General features: G+C 42.5%; 1 protein-coding gene across 3 annotated transcripts; it reads right to left on the bottom strand.

The window, feature by feature from the left end:
• On the bottom strand, positions 1 to 18,308 carry rnf122 (ring finger protein 122). 3 transcript variants are annotated; one of them, XM_084176217.1, is made up of 6 exons: positions 11,410 to 11,507; positions 10,724 to 10,824; positions 9,318 to 9,474; positions 4,071 to 4,158; positions 3,660 to 3,742; positions 1 to 1,964 (listed from the first exon to the last, which is right to left on the bottom strand). In XM_084176217.1, exons 2-6 carry the CDS (start codon positions 10,734 to 10,736, stop codon positions 1,850 to 1,852), a joined length of 456 nt encoding a protein of 151 aa, XP_084032343.1. In that variant the 5' UTR covers positions 10,737 to 10,824; positions 11,410 to 11,507; the 3' UTR covers positions 1 to 1,849. The 3 variants fall into 3 exon arrangements, with proteins under 3 accessions (XP_084032343.1, XP_084032344.1, XP_084032342.1); XM_084176218.1 differs by having other exon boundaries at positions 11,188 to 11,413; XM_084176216.1 differs by lacking the exons at positions 10,724 to 10,824; positions 11,410 to 11,507 and adding an exon at positions 17,894 to 18,308.
• Positions 18,309 to 23,320: the final 5,012 nt, after the last annotated feature.

Below are 23,320 nucleotides of genomic sequence, written 5' to 3'. Positions count from 1 at the left end.
GTCCATTCTTAATAGAGACTTCAGGGGAGTGTTAATGTGCTTTTGTGCTCAATGTAGGCAGTGCTTACTTGGTCTGTGTTCGACTGGTAAAACAGTTTTAAAATACAGATTACTCCACAGAAATATGTGAAAAGGAGCCATTGAACGCCACCATCAAGAAATGTAAAAACATATTATTCAAAAGTATACACTGTATTCCATCTGATTGAGCTGTTCTTGAGATATAATCACACAAAAACAATGAAACTCTCTAAACTACTGTAACTTGATTGAAATGTGAAGAACCCTTTGCTTTATGAAAGTCACATTACAGGTTTACTACACTAGTAATACGAAAGAAAACAGCAGGTATAGTGCCTTTGATTTCTTAGATGCCTCAATCCATCAATGTGATTGGTTAGGTATCAAAACCAGGCTGTCTGCATATCTCAGGACCACAATAGACTACTGAGCTAAAGCCTAGGTGTTAATGCTGGGAGCTAAAACAAGTCTTCAGGTGGTTATAAAACATGTGGGCATGGTTCACCAAACAACCTGCGCTCCACAGATATGTTGTAGAGAATAGTATTTTACTACATTTGCTGTACTGTAGAATGGTAATAGGTTTACAAAAAACTTGTCAGAGTGTTAGAGTGCAAAACATGTCTACATACCAAAAAATAACAAGTTTCAGTCATTAAACAAAACAAAATGTGTGTGAGTGATACACATTATTCACATTCCCTCGATCCATGTACAACAATAGAAAACAAACATGGTATACATATGTTATAAACAAGAACTATAGCAAGTGATCCAAACAGACTCCTCTGTGCGACATAGAATACACACACAACAGACAGGTAAACACAACATCACTGTGTATTTTCTCAACCCCATGGTTCTTATAGTTCCACTCGTCTTCACACATTCATATCAACTGCCTGTTCCTCCCCTCTTCAAAGTGGAGAGTCTGGAGGTTTTCCTTCTTTCTGACTTTGGAACTAGCATGCACCTCTGAGGCAGTAAAAGAGAGAAAGAGAGGGAAAGAGAGAAGGTGAGAAAGAGTGAGAGTGTGTGAGTGAGTGAGAGTGAGAGAGAGCATAGAGACAACAGTAGAGAGGGAGAAAGAAAGACAGAGAGGGTGAGTGAGAGAAAAAGGGAGAGGGAGGAAGAGTGAGAGTCAGAGACAAAGAGAAAGAAAGAAAGTGACATGTGGGTATGGAGATATTATGTCAGAGAGTATAACCTTGTCCCCAGGCTATTGCGCACAATGCATATAAGCCTCGGATATCAACGATTCAAAGTCGGCCTTAGCGGGAGTGGACATAGAATTCTATGGGAGTGACCTTACTGAGTAAAGTATTTGTCATCATTTCATTTTAGCAATTCACACGACTGCGAGGCGTGACTCCAAATGGAGGCAGACACGTATGAAAGAGACATACGAGGGAGGTTTAGGGGGAAGGTGCTGTGGGAGATGATTGGTTGGTAGATTAAGCTGATTAAGCGAATGCCTATGCACTGGGAGTTTCTCCTGGCCTTTCTATTTGCTAAGTTTGACGCGTTGGTCCACCAGACTCTTCGCGCATTAAGGAGGAAGGTCTGGGAACGAGATTAGACAGAGTGTGGTGTAGACTCCTGTCTGTAGCTCTGTGTTGGTTGCTAGGTAACAGCAGTTATTATAGTCCTCTCCAGGTGGTAGCTAGGTTACACCATTTCACAGTCATCTGTGGATGGTTTCTAGGATACACCAGATAAGTGTCCACTTTCTGTTGGTTGCTAGGTTACACCAGATAACAGTGTCCTCTTCCTGTTGGTTGCTAGGTTACACCGGCTCGCGGAGCCACCTCCGTGCTGGATGCTATGGTTACACCAGTTCGTCCAGTAGTGTTCCTATGCTGTGGCGCTGTTCTGGGGGTCCTGCGATAAGTTTGTTACACATGGGGCACACACATCGCACCTCCAGCCATTTCACCAGACACCTGAGAAACACACCGAAATTATATTTGTTAAACATTCCAAGTAATTCTAATTGTTGACATCACAAAGGATACATCTGTAAAAGTCAGTACAATCGATGACATCACAAAGGATACATATATAATATTGAGTCTAATTGATGACATCACACAGCAACCTGGTCTCAGAGCTTTTCATATTATTCTGTACGTAAATCCGAGACACTCCATTTAGTATAATATCTATTAATTTGTGGATTTCCATCACGTATTTCGTATGAATTACAATTTGTATTATATGTTACGAATTTGCAAAACGTACAATATGTTACGAATATGCAAAACGTACTATATGTTATGAATTTGCTAGACGTATGTTATGTTACGAATTCCAGCCAGGTGGCTAACGTTAGCTAGCTGGCTAACGTTAGCTAGGCTAGGGGTTAGGGTTAAGGTTACGGTTAAGTTTAGGAGTTAGGGTTAAGGTTAGGGTTAGGGGAAGGGTTAGCTAACATGCTAAGTAGTTTCAAAGTAGCTAAAAAGTAGTAAGTAGTTGAAAAGTTGTCCGTAATGAGAATCGAATATGCAAACTTTGGGTTGCTAGACGTTCGCGTTATAAGCCCCCCCATCCACCCTGACCAACCACCCTACTTTCGTTTTTTGCCTTAAGTAACCTTCTGTCTTATGTAACCATACCAAACGTAACATATCATACTAATTTGAGTGTCCCGGATTTACATTTACTATGTTATGTAATCCCCTGTAGCTCAGTTGGTAGAGCATGCCGCTTGCAACGACAGGGTTGTGTGTTCTTTTCCCACGGGGTGAACTCACTAACTGTAAGTCGCTCTGGATAAGAGCGTCTGCTAAATGACTAAAATGTAAATGTAAAACGTTATGTCTAGTCTATGAGACTAGGCTGCATCTGTAAAATTCAGTCTAATTGATGACATCACAAAGGGTGCATTTGAAAAATTCTGTGTAATTAATTACACAACAAAGGTTGCAACTGATCATCACAAAGGGAATCCCAGAAAAATAGAGAATATCTGTCAAAGAAAAACAATGTTTCACATCAAAGGGCTTGAAATGGGATACACTAAAACAGGGATGGGCAACTTTGCCGGGGGTGGGGGCCACAAACAATCTGAACTCATTATGAGGGGCCGCAGTTGCTCGCGGATCTGCGTACCCACATCATTATTTGCATGATATCTGAGTGAGACTGACAAACAAAATTAATGCGGGCCCCCCCAGCCGGTAATTCGACCATGATAACAAGTTTAGATAGCTGGCCGCTAAACTAACTTAGCAGTCTTAAAAATGTTAGCTGACATGGGCTAATTGACTGACTATCAGTGACTGACATAAGAAGATAAAAACTACTGATGCACAACCAAATTTCTAAATTGCACCTTGTGTATTCTACTATTCTAATTCGCAACAGTAAGTTGACACTCCGACTGAGTTCCACATTTTAGGGAAATTCATCCGAGGGACCTTCAAAAGGGGCGGGCCGCCAGTTGCCCATCCCTGCACTAAAGCGATCTTTACCAGAGATACCTCTCCAGTCAGGCAAGTACTGTCATTCTGTGAACTGGAAACATTTAACAACTGTGGGTATGTCAGTGAAATCACTCCATTCAAAACCCCCAAGATCTGTGTGCTGACTGTAGAAATGAATGGTGGTGACCTCCTGCCTCCTAATTTGGTACTCACTTCCTGTGAAAGGCATGTTGGCATGGCAACACACCCAGCTCGTCTTTGACTTTGAAGTCTTCCAGGCAGACAGCACACGTCTGCTGTGAGAGTGACAGAGAGGGGGACACGGGCGGAGGAGAGAATAGACAGGGAAGGATAGGTTTAGAAAGCAAGAGAGAGAACAAGAGAATGAGAGTGGCACAATGGGAAGAAAGAGGAGACAGAAAAAAGGATAGATTGAGGCAGAGAGCGAGAGAAAGAGAGAGTGAGAGAGCGAGAGCGAAAAAAAGGGTGAGAGAAGAGAGGTGGAGCGGTATAGAGGTTGAGGTGGCATAAGATATGTTTGATTATGTCCCACTACTAAGATTTAGACAAACTTCATCATACATATTCACAATCAATAACATAAGTTAGATATAGTATTCTTACCCCATGGAGATTCAACTTCTTTGGATCTCCTTTTAAAACAACCTCTCTGTAGCCAAACCTCTCACTCTGGGCTTGGTGTCTTAGTTTACTGTGGGTGAACAAACACACAATGACCAACCATTTAGGGATGACTGTATGTAATTAGCAATAGTCTTTTTCGCAAGCAGTCCCAGTCCCCTTAAGACACAGAACTCAAATCAATCACTGTGCTTTTATTGGTTGGAGCAGTAAAGGTTAAATCCCACTAGTAGAACATTAATTAAATTGGTTTTCATTTCAAATGATGGTATTGGTATCCCTGAATGTAGCCTTGAGGCCTTTGCATCCCACCTAAGGACAACACTGGTCCATGCATCCTGTGGTTGGACTGTATGGCTTTATACTCTAGCCATGAAGGTAAATTAAGTCCTGAGAAATATCTAAGACCCCTCATGCACCCTTTCCCCCAGTTCACTACATTATTTTGGGATAACTCCATGCATATAACGCAAGTATCCTCACATTGTTCTATATGGCACAATGTTAGCAGTAATCAACAATAACAATAAACTGCTCAAAACAACAACTAGTGTTTCGCTGGGCTGTACATGTACATGCAGGCACGTGCACAAGTGTAAAAAAACACAGCCATAACAAGGACCCACAAAATAACCACCATAACAGACACGGTTAACCTACAGTGGGGAAAAAAAAATATTTAGTCAGCCACCAATTGTGCAAGTTCTCCCACTTAAAAAGATGAGAGAGGCCTGTAATTTTCATCATAGGTACACATCAACTATGACGGACAAAATGAGAAAAAATAATCCAGAAAATCACATTGTAGGATTCTTTATGATTTTATTTGCAAATTATGGTGGAAAATAAGTATTTGGTCAATAACAAAAGTTTCTCAATACTTTGTTATATACTCTTTGTTGGCAATGACACAGGTCAAACGTTTTCTGTAAGTCTTCACAAGGTTTTCACACACTGTTGCTGGTATTTTGGCCCATTCCTCCATGCAGATCTCCTCTAGAGCAGTGATGTTTTGGGGCTGTCGCTGGGCAACACGTACTTTCAACTCCCTCCAAAGATTGTCTATGGGGTTGAGATCTGGACACTGGCTAGGCCACTCCAGGACCTTGAAATGCTTCTTACGAAGCCACTCCTTCGTTGCCCGGGCGGTGTGTTTGGGATCATTGTCATGCTGAAAGACCCAGCCACGTTTCATCTTCACTGCCCTTGCTGATGGAAGGAGGTTTTCACTCAAAATCTCACGATACATGGCCCCATTCATTCTTTCCTTTACACGGATCAGTCGTCCTGGTCCCTTTGCAGAAAAACAGCCCCAAACCATGATGTTTCCACCCCCATGCTTCACAGTAGGTATGGCATTCTTTGTCCTCCAAACACGACAAGTTGAGTTTTTACCAAAAAGTTCTATTTTGGTTTCATCTGACCATATGACATTCTCCCAATCCTCTTCTGGATCATCCAAATGCACTCTAGCAAACTTCAGATGGGCCTGGACATGTACTGGCTTAAGCAGGGGGACACGTCTTGCACTGCAGGATTTGAGTCCCTGGCGGCGTAGTGTGTTACTGATGGTAGGCTTTGTTACTTTGGTCCCAGCTCTCTGCAGGTCATTCACTAGGTCCCCCCGTGTGGTTCTGGGATTTTTGCTCACTGTTCTTGTGATCATTTTGACCCCACGGGGTGAGATCTTGCGTGGAGCCCCAGATCGAGGGAGATTATCAGTGGTCTTGTATGTCTTCCATTTCCTAATAATTGCTCCCAAAGTTGATTTCTTCAAACCAAGCTGCTTACCTATTGCAGATTCAGTCTTCCCAGCCTGGTGCAGGTCTACAATTTTGTTTCTGGTGTCCTTTGACAGCTCTTTGGTCTTGACCATAGTGGAGTTTGGAGTGTGACTGTTTGAGGTTGTGGACAGGTGTCTTTTATACTGATAACAAGTTCAAACAGGTGCCATTAATACAGGTAACGAGTGGAGGACAGAGGAACCTCTTAAAGAAGAAGTTACAGGTCTGTGAGAGCCAGAAATCTTGCTTGTTTGTAGGTGACCAAATACTTATTTTCCACCATAATTTGCAAATAAATTCATTAAAAATCCTACAATGCGATTTTCTGGATTTTTTTTCTCTCAATTTGTCTGTCATAGTTGACGTGTACCTATGATGAAAATTACAGGCCTCTCTCATATTTTTAAGTGGGAGAACTTGCACAATTGGTGGCTGACTAAATACTTTTTTTCCCCACTGTAAATGATAAAGATCTGTTTGGAAAAAGTGTGTGTGGTAAACAATTTGGCTTTGACAATGTGATTCAATATCTACAGGTCAATATTTACATGGCCATACATAGTATCACATACCCAATGTGAATTCTTCTGAGTTCATATTAAAAATGGCAGTTAATTAACAGTATCGCTCACACGTTCTCAACATTTTTAACACCGTTTTCATAACAATATCACCACTTCTCTATTGACTACCCTCTCTCCCTCACTTTCTCCTCTGATGAATAGATCTACAAACTATACTGAACAAAATATAAAAGCAACATATAAAGTGTTGGTCCCATGTTTCATGAGCTGAATGAAAAGATCCCATAATCTTTCCATACGCACAAAAAGCTTATTTCGCTCAAATTTTGTGCACAAAATTGTTTACATCCCTGTTAGTGAACATTTCTCCTTTGCCAAGATAATCCATCCACCTGACAGGTGTGGCATATCAAGAAGCTGATTAAACAGCATGATCATTACACAGGTTAACCTTGTGCTGGGTATAATAAAAGGCCACTCTAAAAGGTGCAGTTTTGTCACACAACACAATGCCACAGATGTCTCAAGTTTTGAGAGAGCATGCAATTGGCATGCTGACTGCAGGAATGTTCACCAGAGCTGTTGCCAAAGAATTGAATGTTAATTTCTCTACCATAAGCCGCCTCCAACGTCGTTTTAGAGAATTTGGCAGTACGTCCAACCGGCCTGACAACCACAGACCACGTGTAACCACACCAGCCCAGGACCTCCACATCCGGCTTCTTCACCTGCAGGATTATCTGAGACCAGCCACCCGGACAGCTGATGAAACTGAGGAGTATTTATGTCTGTAATAAAGCCCTTTTGGGGGGAAAAACAAATTCTGATTGGCTGGGCCTGGCTCCCCATTGGGTGGGCCTGGCTCGCCAGTGGGTGGGCCTATGCCTTCCCAGGCCCACCCATGGCTGCGCTCCTGCCCATTCATGTGAAATACATAGATTAGGGCCTAATGGATTTATTTCAATTGACTGATTTCCTTAGATATCTGTAACTCATTAAAATGGTTGAAATTGTTGCATGTAGCATTTATATTTTGTTCAGTATATTTACAACCATAAATAAAATACACAAAGTGAAATGAAATACCATGCCACAGATACCATATATGTGATTAGTCTGGAACTGGTGTATATGATTCTCCCTTGATTCTTCCAGTCAGAGCTATTTGGTTTTGCTGTTAAATGAACCCCAGCTTTTATAACGATGGACCCTCAGCCTGGATGCCATGCAGCATTCGTGTTAGATGACACTGTGGAGAATGTTCTCTCTCCTTCTCTCTCTCTTTCTCTAAGGCTTTTATTCTGACCCAGCACTTACACCAGCAAATGCTAAGCTACAGGACTGTTTTGCTAGCACAGACTGGAACATGTTCCGGGATTCTTCAGATAGCATTGAGGAGTACACCACATCAGTCACTGGCTTCATCTATAAGTGCGTTGATGATGTCGTCCCCACAGTGACCGTACGTACATACCCCAACCAGAAGCCATGGATTACAGGAAACATCCGCACTGAGCTAAAGGGTAGAGCTGCCGCTTTCAAGGATCGGGACTCTAACCCGGACGCTTATAAGAAATCCCGCTATGCCCTCCGATGAACCATCAAACAGGCAAAGAGTCAATACAGGACTAAGATTGAATCGTACTACACCGGCTCTGACGCTCGTCGGATGTGGCAGGGCTTGAAAACTATTACAGACTACAAAGGGAAGCACAGCCGCGAGCTGCCCAGTGACACAAGACTTCCAGACGAGCTAAACCACTTCTATGCTCGCTTCGAGGCAAGCAGCACTGAAGCATGCATGAGAGCACCAGCTGTTCCGGATGACTATGTGATCACGCTCTCCGTAGCCGATGTGAGTAAGACTTTTAAACAGGCCATCCAGGACCTCTATACCAGGCGGTGTCAGAGGAAGGCCCTCAAAATTGTCAAAGACTCCAGCCACCCTAGTCATAGACTGTTCTCTCTGCTACCGCACGGCAAGCGGTACCGGAGTGCCAAGTCTAGGTCCAAAAGACTTCTCAACAGCTTCTACCCCCAAGCCATAAGACTCCTGAACAGCTAATCATGGCTACCCGGACTATTTGCACTGCCCCCCCACCCCCATCTTTTTACGCTGCTACTACTCTGTTAATTATTTATGCATAGTCACTTTAACTCTACCCACATGTACATATTACTTCAACTACCTCAACTAGCCAGTGCCCCCACACATTGACTCTGCACCAGTACCCCACTGTATATATAGCCTCCCTACTGTTATTTTATTTTACTTCTGCTCTTTTTTTCTCAACACTTTTTTGTTTTATTTTACTTTTTTATAAAAAATAAATGCACTGTTGGTTAAGGGCTGTAAGTAAGCATTTCACTGTAATGTCTGCACCTGTTGTATTCGGCGCATGTGGCCAATAACATTTGATTTGATTTGATTTGTTATTGTGTGTTGCTGCACCAGAGTTAGCCATTAAGCTAATTTGGGCAGTAATATACTTTAGCCTACCACCATAAAACAATACAGAAAATACAATACCGTTTTGTTGAACCCTGCTCCCCTTGCTCCAGTGACGTATTTCCTTACACTGTGGCAGGCAGCTTCCTGCCACCTTATTTCCTGTCCTTCGGACACAATCGTCCCCTCAGCTCAAAAATCAGGGAGTTCATTGTCAACAGAAGAAAAGGTCACACTCTCTCTCTGTATTCAACCCTGTATTCCCTTGGTGTCCTTGTCACCTCTCTCTCTCTCTCTCTCAAAGGGTATCACAGAGGTGAGCATGTGGACTGCTCTGTGCAGCTGCAGCATGTCTGTGTACATATCTGGACTCCCACTCTTACCCCCATCTGCTGTTAGCTGCCAACAGGCTCTCTGACCCACTATTCTATTCTATTCTGATCTATTCTATCCCCCTCTGTACCAAGTTCACCTGATGAAGTAGCAGCAGAAGATGAGGCTGAGGATGAAGACAAAGATGCCTGTTCCGAAGATGACCATGTAGATGTTGAGGGGCAGGTCCTGGAAGGTGATGGGAGGCATGGTGCACGACTTGTTGGAGTAGACCAGGCCCAGACCACAGAAGCACCCTACACAGGGGACGGGAACAGGGTTTAGAACATAGAAGCACTTTCAGGATTAAGAGGTGACATGTACAGTGCCAAGAGTTCAGAGGCATGTTGAAGAGGGAATAAACACAGGGTTTAGACTACCCCCCCCCCCCACGGAAGACCCTGCCATCCCAGCTGAGGGTCAGGGTTGCCAGTGTTGCAGCTGTGTCCGCCTCTGATACAAGCCAAGCAGAGAAACTACAGATACACACATGCACGCACGTACACACACACCTCACTGTCTCTCAAATGAAGTACAATGAAACACATCTCAGCTCCAAGAAAGACCATGGCTAAAACATGACAAACAGTTTCCTGACATCTCTGCTGCAATATAATGGTACAGTAGACCTTGAGCTGTTCCATTCCCTGACTGAAACAAGGTTTTTCTACTAAGTTTTTATTGGAGGCAAAGTTAAGAGACTGGCTACATAACTACATAGATAATACACAACACAGTGGTATCTAGGCAACTGGTCTATTTTATACAAGGCATAACCTAATTTCTAAGACTCACAACAGATCATTTGATAAAAACAGAGAACAGAAGAGATAATGGCATTGATGAAAAGGCAATTTAGGCTGCTCAATTAATTTAAATTCATTTCTTGTTTTGCCATAAAATAAACATTTTTACATTACATTTTAGTCATCTAGCAGACGCTCTTATCCAGAGCGACTTACAGTTAGTGAGTGCATACATTTTTAATTTTTTTTATACTGGAATCGAACCTACAACCCTGGCGTTGCAAATGCCTTGCTCTACCAATTGAGCTACATCCCTGCCGGCCATTCCCTCCCCTACCCTGGGCCAATTGTACGCCGCCCCATGGGTCTCCCGGTCGCGGCCGGCTACAACAGAGCCTGGATTCGAACCTTAGACCACTGCGCCACTCGGGAGGACGAGTATTATAAACCATATAATAAGCAAATATACAATCTGATTTATCAATTGTCTTGCCAGACATGAATGTCAAGAGGACGAAGGAAAACATGAATTTGCTCAAAACAAATGAGGATGTATGGCGCTTGCCCGGTAACTGCTCTGGCCTTTCCCCATTAATTGCTACAGTGGGGTTTCCTTTAACGAAACACAAAGACCTTTACAATGCCCCCATTCCTCACAATAACCCATCACTACTTACACACCTGCTCATCAAAGACACACATCTACATAGAAATAGAGTAATGAGATTTTTTGATTATATTTTTATGCACATCTTCTCACCAGTTAAATCCATGCAGAGAAGGTTGGTCCACCCATGTGTGTGTTCTCTGCAGCTTCTAAAATGTGTGTTGTATGTAGCATTCAAGCCAGTCGATGACCAGCTGAAAGGTAGAGGGGTGAGAGGTGGGGGAGTTAGACAGTAGGAAGGCGGAGACAGGAGTAACTGTGGGGGAGAGAGGAAGGTTGACCATGGAGAATGAATAAGACACGGGCAGGCTGACAGAGAGGTCTTTGTGTGAGCCAGGTCACATGACCACTGCCTGCAAGTCTGAACTACAGCCATTTCAAGTCACAGTATGTAATAGGTACATATTCATTCAGCATAAATTGTGTGCAGAATCATTTTTAGCAGTTTAATTAAATCAGGGATTTCATTTTGTTCCTTGAATTTGAACAAAATTGACCTCTGATATTTCTAATAACTCATCAACGAAATAAAACAACAATGAAATCTCTCTCTCTACCCCTCTCTTCCTCAGAGTACTTCCATGGATAGGAATCAATATCCATGCCTCTTAGCTTCATTTAGTCAGAATGAGAGGCGATCCTCCATTTACTGAGAGGCTTGATGTTTCAGGTTTGTTTCCTCCTGTCAGATTACTCGACTCTGCTGGAAGCAATCAATACCAGACACTCTGATGTCTGTCTAATCCTCCACACACACACACATTCCCTTACTCACTCACTCACTCGCACACCAGCTCCAGTAACTCCTCTACAGCTGAACTCTAGGTGGACTAGGCTTAGTGTCGTGAATGAGACCAGGTTGATTGTCTTTGTTTTTGGTTAGTCTCGTGACAATGTTTCTGTGTAGTCATAGCAGTCTCATCATGAGTGGACATGTCAAAAGGAGAGTGGAGAATGTTAGGGAACAGTGATAAACTGGATAGAGATAATTATAGGTTGCGCTAGTTCTGAACAGACACAAAGTGACTCATCCAGCCATCATACATTACATCTCTATGTACAGTTGAAGTCGTAAGTTTACATACACTTAGGTTGGAGTCATTAAAACTCATTTTTCAACCACTCCACACATTTCTTGTTAACAAACTATAGTTTTGGCAAGTCGGTTAGGACATCTACTTTGTGCATGACACAAGTAATTTTTCCAACAATTGTTTACAGACAGATTATTTCACTTATAATTCACTGCATCACAATCCCAGTGGGTCAGAAGTTTACATACACTAAGTTGACTGTGCCTTTAAACAGCTTGGAAAATTCCAGAAAATGATGTCATGGTTTTAGAAGCTTCTGATAGGCTAATTGACATCATTTGAGTCAATTGGAGGTGTACCTGTGGATGTATTTCAAGGCCTACCTTCAAACTCAGTGCCTCTTTGCTTGACATCATGGGAAAATCAAAAGAAATCAGCCAAGACCTCAGAAAAGAAATTGTAGACCTCCACAAGTCTGGTTCATCCTTGGGAGCAATTTCCAAATGCCTGAAGGTACCACTTTCATCTGTATAAACAATAGTACGCAAGTATAAACACCATGGGACCACGCAGCCATCATACTGCTCAGGAAGGAGACTTGTTCTGTCTCCTAGAGATGAAAGTACTTTGGTGCGAAAAGTGCAAATCAATCCCAGAACAACAGCAAAGTACCTTGTGAAGATGCTGGAGGAAACAGGTACAAAAGTATATATCCACAGTAAAACGAGTCCTATATCGACATAACCTGAAAGGGCGCTCAGCAAGGAAGAAGCCACTGCTCCAAAACCGCCATAAAAAAGCCAGACTACGGTTTGCAACTGCACATGGTGACAAAGATCGTACTTTTTGGGGAAATGTCCTCTGGGCAGAACTGAAAAAGCGTGTGGGCAGAACTGAAAAAGCTTGTGCGAGCAAGGAGGCCTACAAACCTGACTCGGTTACACCAGCTCTGTCAGGAAGAATGGGCCAAAATTCACCCAACTTATTGTGGGAAACTTGTGGAAGGCTACCCGAAACGTTTGACCCAAGTCAAACAATTTAAAGGCAATGCTACCAAATACTAATTGAGTGTATGTAAACTTCTGACCCACTGGGAATGTGATGAAAGAAATAAAAGCTGAAATAAATCATTCTGTCTACTATTATTCTGACATTTCACGTTCTTAAAATAAAGTGGTGATCCTAACTGACCTAAGACAGGGAATTTTTACTAGGATTAAATGTCAGGAATTGTGAAAAACTGAGTTTAAATGTATTTGGCTAAGGTGTATGTAAACTTCCGACTTCAACTGTATAATGATGACACACACACATTACTAACAGAGAATGAGAGCATCTATCATTAGTGTGTGTGTGGAGAGAGAAGGCTGTGAATACAGGGCTAAGGTCTTATTCCTCTGTTTAGGGGACGTCTATTAGACATGGCCCTCTGTGTGTGTGTGCGTGTTTGTGTGTGTGTGTGTAACAGAGGTTGTTTCATGAAGGGCGAGAGAGAGATAAAGCTCTTCACAGAGAGAGAGAGTTCTTCTGTGTATTCATATCTGTTCACAGTTGATGACATCACCTGCGACGCCTCCGCAGACTTGAATGTGGGTCATATGAATGCCTCTCTGTGTGTGTGTGTGTGTGTGTGTGTGTGTGTGTACACACTAGCTAAATGACTGTTTTATGAGAGGAGCCCCCCATGATCACTGACCTATATTGCCACTCTCCAGAGGCACCCCATTGCCATGGCACCAGAGCCAGCGGATGCAGAGAGAACAGTCTCATTCTAAAACTGTCCCCCTGCTCCAACAGTCCAGAACTACTCCTCTATTCTAACATTCTAAATCTAGAACTGTGCCCTCGTTGGCACTAATGTTCTCATTCTGAACTGAGCGGATTTCTCAATTAACCGTAAGTGTGCAAGACACCATTAACATTTTCATAAAGGGTAAAAGCTTGGGTACTGGGAAGTAATGGCTTTTGTACATTTAAGGAGAGGTTTAAGGACTACGCTCACACAAAGCCTGTACTGCTGCCTCCTTTTACAATCAAAGCTTCTATCAAATATTAATCAGCTCACATGAACACAAGCACTCATCTGAGCTGCTGGTTGTCAAGAAAAATATAAGGACGACACCAAACATCAATAACCACACGCAGGTCAGTCTGTGTAGAGTACGTTAGACACTATACAGACACAAGCATAGACACAAAGTGGATGCTAAAGGTCCACCCTCTGCACCCGCTCTTAGAAATCTTCAGATCTTAAGTATTCTCAATTCAGGGGCATGTTAGAATTTCTAAACCAGCTGTATACCGCCACATATATAATTTACTGATGGTGAATACTAGTAGCTATGTGTAATGGTAGCCGTCAATTTAATAGCATATGTTTGTCCTGTATCCTATCGTTCCTGGTCACATGTAACATTTTGTGCACAGATGCAATGTAGGCCTGTAGTTGCATGTCATTCTGATCTCCTGACCTACAGAATGAGGATATACTAGCCTCGTTGCAAGTCTGTTTTCACTTCCAGCTCTTTGGCATTGCCATGTTATTATGGCTCTGGAGATACAGTCCTAGTCTGGATGATACCAAACTCGACGTCCTCTGACTTCTCTCTTGCTGTATACCCCGTGTGTCGCGTCTGCCAGGCTAATACAGTACCTCTCCAGGAATACAAATCTCCACTGTATAGTGTCCTGAAAAGATAGTCAATCACAGTCCTTAACTGGAGCTCTTACTGAGTGTGGAGATTCGCCTCCAGCAATTCAATCATCAGTAAACGTCACTTAAAGTAATGTCAAGGCCATGGGAAACAACTCTGATATTGTCAGGAGTGTTTGGCATGATATTCAGAGCAGGCCAAATGGTCTGGCATACCTTGTCTTAGTCTGCATCCTGATGGAGCCTTTACATCAGAATCATGTTTGTTTTTTAAAGAAAAAAAAAACATTTCCAAACTTCCAACAAGTGGCTGGTAGGCAAACTAGGCATGACATTCAGTCCAAGTCAAGATATCTCAGAATAACATGTGCACACCAATATATAGTTACATATTTTATAAATTCAAAAAAATAGAATGCACATTTTATGTAAAAAATGTACAAATACTTGAACTAGCCAAACACTGGACCACTGAGAGTCTAAAGAAAGGGTGTGAATTCCAAGCATCTTCATTCTCCAACCAAACCACTTTGAATTTCACCACGATAGTTATTTCTAAGAGCATCAAGGAGATTACATGAAAGTTGCAGAGCTATGGCAAGGATCATGAATAAGCAAGCAAACAGCATTAAGAAAGCAATGAGATTACATGACACATAATGAAGGGGTTAATTATTGAAAAAGCAATAGCAGGTCAAACCCAACTTGAGTTGCCCCGTAAGAGCTTTAGTCGATAGCAAGTGCACTGCATAAATATAATATGAGTGTGTGAATAAATAATTGATTGATAGATTAAACATGTAAAATGACTACCAGTTTAAAGCTGCAATATGTAACCTTTTGGGCGACCTGACCAAATTCACATAGAAATGTGAGTTATAGATCTGTCATTCCAGTGGAGGCTCCTCAGAGGAAGTGGAGGACCATCCTCCTCAGTGAATTTCCTAAAAATTAAAATTGTAAAACATTTAAAAAGTGATCCTTTTTAGATAAAACTATACTAAATATAATCACGTCACCAAATAATTGATTAGAAAACACTATTTTGCAAAGGTCTACAGTAGCCTCAACAGCACTCCGTAGGGTAACACCATGGTTCTCACCCCCTTCCAGACTTACACAGTAATTATGACAACTTCCAGAGGACGTCCTCCAGCCTATCAGAGCTCTTTCAGCATGAACTGACATGTTGTCCACCCAATCAAAGGATCAGAGTATGAATCTAGTACTGAAAGCATAAACTACAGCTAGCTAGCACTGCAGTGTATAAAATGTGGTGAGTAGTTGACTCAAAGAGAGAGAAAGACAATAGTTAACAGTTTTGAACAAATTAATTTATTCCAAAACAAAGGGAAAGCAAGAGAGAAAGTCATTTATTTTCACTTTCAGTTTAACCTACTTAGCTAGCAAATGCAGCTAGCTAGTTTAGCCTACTGAAACACCCTGCTCAAACAGAGGGATGCTATGATAGCTAGCTGGCTATGACTTTCCAACACAACACTGGAACTCTTCCAAGGTAAGCTTTTGGTATTACTAATTTATTGCCACCGGGGTCCGCTGGTGTAACTGCTTACTGACTGTACACTAATGTTACTGCATGATTGTAGCAGGTTTACTAATGCGTTAGATATATTAGCTATGCTGACTATGACTTTACCTTAGCTAATATGGTGACAACAATGTAGGCTGTGTGTAGCGGTTTGGCTTGGAAAGGTTTTTTCGCCTGGTCACATACAGCTGATGTGTTGTGCATTGAAGTCGACAAGCAAAGGGAAGAGGTGGGAGGAGGAGAGCGCATAGATGCGACAAGGAATACAATGTGGCTGCTATGAAAGTGAACTGTGTTTATGCGTGATCAGGGGTGTGATCAACCGATTCTGTTGAAAAACGTTTCTTAAAACGGAAGCAAACGGAACAAAACGTGGATAAACATACCTGAATTTTTCCAATAGAAACTCCTGTTTACAATGTTGGACTAATGATTACACTGTTGGTTAAGGGCTGTAAGTAAGCATTTCACTGTAATGTCTGCACCTGTTGTATTCGGCGCATGTGACCAATAACATTTTTTTTTATTTTTTTTTTATTTATATCAGCTAGATGCAGGCAAGAGTGTGCAAGGTGGTATTGAATGTCACGGTCTGTCCATGTGTCACTGTCTGTGACCTCAAATTTGTCTCTCGACCTGTGTGCACCTACGTTGTATAGGCCAGGTTGTAGCACCCTCATGATGAGTATAGGGAAAATTTGAGTATCATGTAGTAGTCTAAACCTATTGGTGTTACATTGAACTGGGTGAATGGAATATGAATGAGAGTCATCCAATATGCTGTGATAGAAATAAGGTCATGCTCATGAAAAAAAAATCGTCCTCCCTCATCTTAAAGGCACTGACCACCACAGTTTCATTCTCATTGAAAGCAAGTCTAAGAAGCAGTAGATCTGTTTTATGTGTGCGCTATTTCTATGCTTCCCGTTCTTAAGTTTCATTTTTGCGTATTTTACTTTCGGTTTTGTACACCAGCTTCAAACAGCTGAAAATACAATATCTTTGGTTATGGAAAATATATTTCACAGCGGTTTAAAATGGTATAATGATTCTCTACACTATACTTGCTTGTTTTGTCAAATAACCTGAAATTAGGTGAACTACAACCAGGAAATGGCGGAGCGATTTCTACATAGTGCACCTTTACATTTTGCCATTTAAATTGAACCAATCCCACTGGAAGCAATAGGATTCCATTGTGACACAAATAGCCTATCTTCCATTCAGCCTATAGCCTACTGTGGGCCAGGGCGTCAGTTGGTTATGTCAGGCCATACCCTATCTCAATACCAACAATTTAAAATAGGCTGCTAAAATCATTCCAATCCAGATTAAGGTTTTGGGACCATGAGGAAGCCTGGGAGTGGGAGGGAAGGGAGCGCGAATCTACACAGCTGCAGGGAACAGTGTAACTTCTTCTCAAAACAGTACAGAGGCTGTAGTAGATGGCTTTGGCTAGGTATCTACTCTTTGACTTGACAGGAAATTAAACTAGTTTTAATCCATGGGCTGAGCTAGTGCATAGTAGCTCATTCCTGTATGAGGTGTTTGTAGAATGTTACATCCCCTATTGACTGAGGTGAATGAAGCTACAGCAACAAGGTGATCATGGCTGGAGTACAGTTTTCTTGTTTTTACTGTTCTCCAAATTGCATTTTTGATGTTTTTAAATTGTGTAGAAATGCAGTAAATGAGCTTCAATTTTATACAAATTCCTTGCCCCCTCAACTCCCGTCACTTTGCCATATCATAGGTTTAGCTGAAATGACGCCCCTGCACGTAGGCTAATACAATTAAAGAAAACGACAATGCCTTGTATTGCAAAATAATATTGCAATCTCATTCATTCTTGTCAAATCCAAATATCTACCCCAAATAGAATGCATTTTTTTTTTTTATCTCATTTTCCAAAATGGTCTAATAAACCCTTGAAATAACAGTGGCATACCTAGGTATTCGCATTAAACACAGAGTTCGGTCAACATCAGATGCCCAGTGATAGGCTACATAATGAAATGAACGCTCACCGTTACACCACTGAAACGGGTGCATTAATGCACAGGAGGGGGTCCTGGATGAGAAAGGATTCGTGTTCATCAACAAACGGTTGATATTACAGTGGCCGTGGGGCCTGTCCGCAGTATCTGCAGTTAGCTGTTTTCAAATCACCTTATGATTCGGTATTCTGGCAAAAATTGGCAATTTAACCTAGATCCAAAAAAACACATTATTGCGCTAAATGCCGGCTATCTGTAATGTTGTTGACGTAAAAAAAAATATTAAAAAAACAATTTACGCGGCGGTTCATCATTGAGATGGTGTTGTTGCCATCTACGAAAATAAATTCCACCCTTCCACAGTTCAATTAAATAGTCTAGCACTGATGTATCCTTCATGAATTGGATCTATTGGCAAGCGGCTTCAATCTGATCCAGCATCTGTGGGGAAGAGAACACTGGATCATTTATTCCTACACCCCCACCCAAACGCGATAGACATCCAGATGGTCCAATCGCTACATGTCCTGGTCCCGTTGGGAACCACGGTTTGAACACAGTCTGTTGGCGTCGTTGTGTTGTGTGACGTGGATGGGATCGCAGGCTCACATGCTATGTTATAAGATTGTGCCAGGAGGTTGCATTAATTTCAACAATAAGATCAATTACTCCCGGCAGCAATCTCATGTCAAAGTAAGCCTACCTCCCAAAAGTGAAACAAACCACCATGCAGTGAGTGAATTCCTGAGGCTAGAGCTTTATTATGCCTACAGGAAAATCATAATTTCATGCCGTGCAATTACGCAAATACAAAAGGAAAATTGCAAGGATCACTTGACACTTCTAAAACTCTATATAGCCTATGAACATGTCACAGCACATGCACATGGTAAGCTTCTCTTTAACATCCCATAACATTTAGATTAATGATACAGTTGTAAGGGCAGAACTTCAACATCTCAGAAGTAGATCTGCTCTTATCCAGTGAAGTTCACATTTTAGTCATTTAGCAGACGCTCTTATCCAGAGCGACTTACAGTTAGTGAGTGCATACATTTTTCATCCTGTTGCCAGCGTAGGTTGGTGTTAAGTTGTATATGAAAGACATGGCATCTTCCTCAGGCTGGTGGAAGTGATGCAAACTTCTCCTGCCTTTAACATAGAATATAACTTTATTGTGCATCCAAAGGCGACATTTTGCTATTTACTACACTTCAGAAGATAAAACTACACTATCGTGAAATAACATGTGCAATACACTGTATCTGGCTGACTGTAAAAGACAACTTCATTAGGTGTGATTACCCACCTTCATTGACGAAGGAGGCCACGCATACAGCGTCTGAGGAGTGGGGAAGTTGAGGTTGGGGTCCCACTGGAAACGGTTCACCTCAGGATGCCACTGGATCCCATAGAATGGTGGGAGAAACACAGTCCAAACAACACAGGAGCTCACATTACCTTATGACCAACAAGCTCTCACGGTCTCACGTCAGAATTAGACGTTCAGCCATGTTTCTGAAACATCAAACTTCAAAGTTGTTCCAAATGTCAAATTTCAAAGTGTTTAAGGTTAAGTTTAGGCATCAACTCTGAAATCTTGATGTTAGGCATTAACTCCGAATGGTTAAGGTAAGGGTTACGGTTTGGGATAAGCTAAAAACAAAAATCTCAAAAACAACTTTCTATTGCTGGATTCAAACTTGCAACCTTTGGAATCAGAGGCAGATGCTTACGCCCATCCGCCATTCACAACACCCTAGATCAGGGTTGCCCAACCCTGTTCCTGGAGAGCTACCCTCCTGTAGGTTTTCACTCCAACCCCAGGTCTTACTAACCTGATTCATCTTATCAACCTGCTAATTATTAGAATCAGGTGTGCTAGATTAGGGTTGGAGCAAAAACCTACTGGAAGGTAGCTCTCCAGGAACAGGGTTGGGCAGTCCTGCCCTTGATGCTTAAGCCCATCCGCCATCCCTGTCCACAATGCCCCAGCAAAACCGAAAAATACTTGAAGGTAGCAGCGCTCACGGTTGCCCCTAGTGGCAGCTTTCCACATCTTCCGACGTCCTCAGACATGGATGGACATCGAATACTGATTTGTATCACGGGTGAACTGGCTGCTTAAGACAGTGAGCAGACTACACCTTATTTCTTTAGATGTCCTTCCTTGTGAGCCATTAGAGCAATAATATTATTACACTATTATAAAACTATTATAATATTGTAATACTAACAATTAACTTGTACAGCATAGTTGGTACAGATTATGCAGCCCACATTGCTTTATGTAAAAAACTACGTCAATCAATGTATGATCCGTTAAAGGCCCATGGTTGAGACAAAGATGGCACCATTCTTAGCTGTGTTTGTGGACAAGAAATGTTGCATCTTCTCATTTTCCTTGAATGTCTGTAAGTAAAGGCCATAAGCAAGGGAGTTGATAGTCAAAACCAGTCATATTGTATTCAAAAGAGCTGTACGCTTAGAAATATTAATTTGAAGTCCCCTGTAGCTCAGTTGGTAGAGCATGGCGCTTGCAACGCCAGGGTTGTGGGTTCGTTTCCCACGGGGGGCCAGTATGAAAATGTATGCACTCACTAACTGTAAGTCGCTCTGGATAAGATCGTCTGATAATTGACTAAAATGTAATTGCACCTTCATGGTCACTCCATAATGGTGAAGATTCTCTGTCAAAGCTTCCTGGGATAATGCCTTTCTGACATCACTGGGGAACCCCTTGTACATTCGACTGGAATGGGCCTCTGCAGGGAAAGAGACATTCCAATATAGTTTTTTTGTTACAACCATGGGGAGCGAATTCATCAGTCCTAAATGCACTTTATGAAGATGGAAACTGTTTTGCAATGAGTGTTGGGAGTTGTCAAGGTGTAGTTTACCTCAAGAGCTTCACTGAGATTGTGGCATAAAACCACTATTTGTTCTGTCTTGATCACAAGCGTATCTAAACTTGAAGCTTGTATTCCCTGCCCTCCATTGGTGGATTTTAGAATGGGCAGCATGTGGAAGTCTTCAGACCCAGTCCCAAACCGTATCCTTGACCTTATGCTTTGACTCCGGTTTGTCGCCTCCCTCGGGCTCGGGCAGTGGAGGAGATCGTGGGCTATACTCAGCCTTGTCTCAGGGTAGTAGGTTGGTTGTCTGTTGATATCCCTCTGGTGGTATGGGGGCTGTGCTTTGGCAAAGTGGGTGGGGTTAAAACCTGCCTGGTTGGCCCTGTCCAGGGGTATCGACGGCTGGGGCCACAGTGTCTCCCGACCCCCCCCAGCCTCCAGTATCTATGCTGCAATAGTCTATGTGCCAGGGGGCTAGGGTCAGTCCGTTATATCTGGTGTTATTCTCCTGTCTTTTCCGGTGTCCTGTGTGAATTTAAGTATGCTCCCTCTAATTCTCTCTCGCTCTCCTCCCAGAGGACCTGAGTCCTAGGATCATGCCTCAGGACTACCTGGCCTGATGACTCCTTGCTGTCCCCAGTCCACCTGGTCGTGCTGCTGCTCCAGTTTCAACTCTTCTGCCTGCGGCTATGGAACCCTGACCTGTTCACCGGACGTGTTACCTTGTCCCAGACCTGCTGTTTTCAACTCTCTCTATCGCACCTGCTATTTCAACCTCTAAATGCCTGGCTATGAAAAGCCAAGTGACATTTACTCCTGATGTACTGACCTGTTGCAACCTCTACAACCACTGTGATTATTATTTGACTCTGCTGGTCATCTATGAACGTTTGAACATCTTGGAGGAAAATCTTGCCTTAATGTACTGTTATAATCTCCACCCAGCACAGCCAGAAGGGGACTGGTATACAAAACATTAAGGACACCTGCTCTTTAAATGACAGACTGACCAGGTGAAAGCTATGATCCCTTACTGATGTCACTTGCAACTCAATATTAGGAAGGTGTTCCTAATGTTTGGTATATTCAGTAAACACTCACTGGACAGTTTATTAGGTACACCCATCTACTTTGCCTCCAGAACTTCCTTAAATTATTTTGGGAATCTTACAAGGTGTCGCAATGGGATGTTGGTCCATGCTGAAGTGATGGCATCCGTAGTTGCTACAGATTGGATGGCGGTACATTCAGCCTGTTCCATCTCATCCCAAATACGCTGTATTGGGTTGAGGTCTGGGGACTGCACAGGCCACTCAAGTAAACTGAATTCTCTATCATGTTCCAGGCGATGATTCTCCACTCCTTAATTGTCCAGGGTTGGTGATCATGTGCCCACTGGAGCTGCTGTTTTTAGCTGATAGGGGTGGAACCCGATGTGGTCGTCTGCTGCAATAGCCCATCCGTGACAAGGATCAACGAGTTGTAACTTCTGAGATGCCGTTCTGCACACCACTGTTGTACTGCGCCGTTATTTTTCTGTTTGTGGCCTACCTGTTAGCTTGCAAGATTCTTGCCATTCTCCTTTGACCTCTCTCATCAACGAGCTGTTTTTGCCCCCACAGGTCTGCCGCTGACTGGATATTTTTGTTTGTTGCACCATTCTTGTAAAACCCTAGACACTGTCGTGCGTGAAAAGCCCAGGAGGGCGGCCATTTCTAGATTCGGCGCGCCTGGCACCGAGGATCATACCATGCTCAACGTCGCTTAAGTCACTTATTTTGCCCATTCTAACGTTCAATCGAACAGTAACTGAATGCCTCGATGCCCGTCTGCCTGCTTTATATATAGTTGATGTCGGATGTTTACATACACTTAGGTTGGAGTCATTAAAACTCGCTTTTCAACCACTCCACAAATTTCTTGTTAACAAACTATAGTTTTGGCAAGTCGGTTAGGACATCTACTTTGTGCATGACACAAGTCATTTTTCCAACAATTGTTTACAGACAGATTATTTCACTTATAATTCACTGTATCACAATTCCAGTGGGTCAGAAGTTTACATACACTAAGTTGACTGTGCCTTTAAACAGCTTGGAAAATTCCAGAAAATGATGTAATGGTTTTAGAAGCTTCTGATAGGCTAATTAACATCATTTGAGTCAACTGGAGGTGTACCTGTGGATGTATTTCAAGGCCTACCTTCAAACTCAGTGCCTCTTTGCTTGACATCATGGGAAAATCAAAAGAAATCAGCCAAGACCTCAGAAAATAAATTGTAGACCTCCACAAGTCTGGTTCATCCTTGGGAGCAATTTCCAAATGCCTGAAGGTACCACGTTCATCTGTACGAACAACAGTACGGAAGTATAAACACCATGGGACCACGCAGCCGTCATACCGCTCAGGAAGGAGATGCGTTCTGTCTCCTAGAGATTAACGTACTTCGGTGCGAAAAGTGCAAATCAATCCCAGAACAACAGCAAAGGACCTTGTGAAGATGCTGGAGGAAACAGGTACAAAAGTATCTATATCCACAGTAAAACGAGTCCTATATCGACATAACCTGAAAGGCCGCTCAGCAAGGAAGAAGCCACTGCTC

This window comes from Coregonus lavaretus (genome assembly GCF_964263955.1).
Source record: "Coregonus lavaretus genome assembly, chromosome: 14".
In the NCBI taxonomy this organism is placed as follows: Eukaryota; Metazoa; Chordata; class Actinopteri; order Salmoniformes; family Salmonidae; genus Coregonus; species Coregonus lavaretus.
The sequence above is the reverse complement of the archived record's forward strand: the minus strand, read 5'-3'. Positions and strand labels throughout refer to the sequence as shown.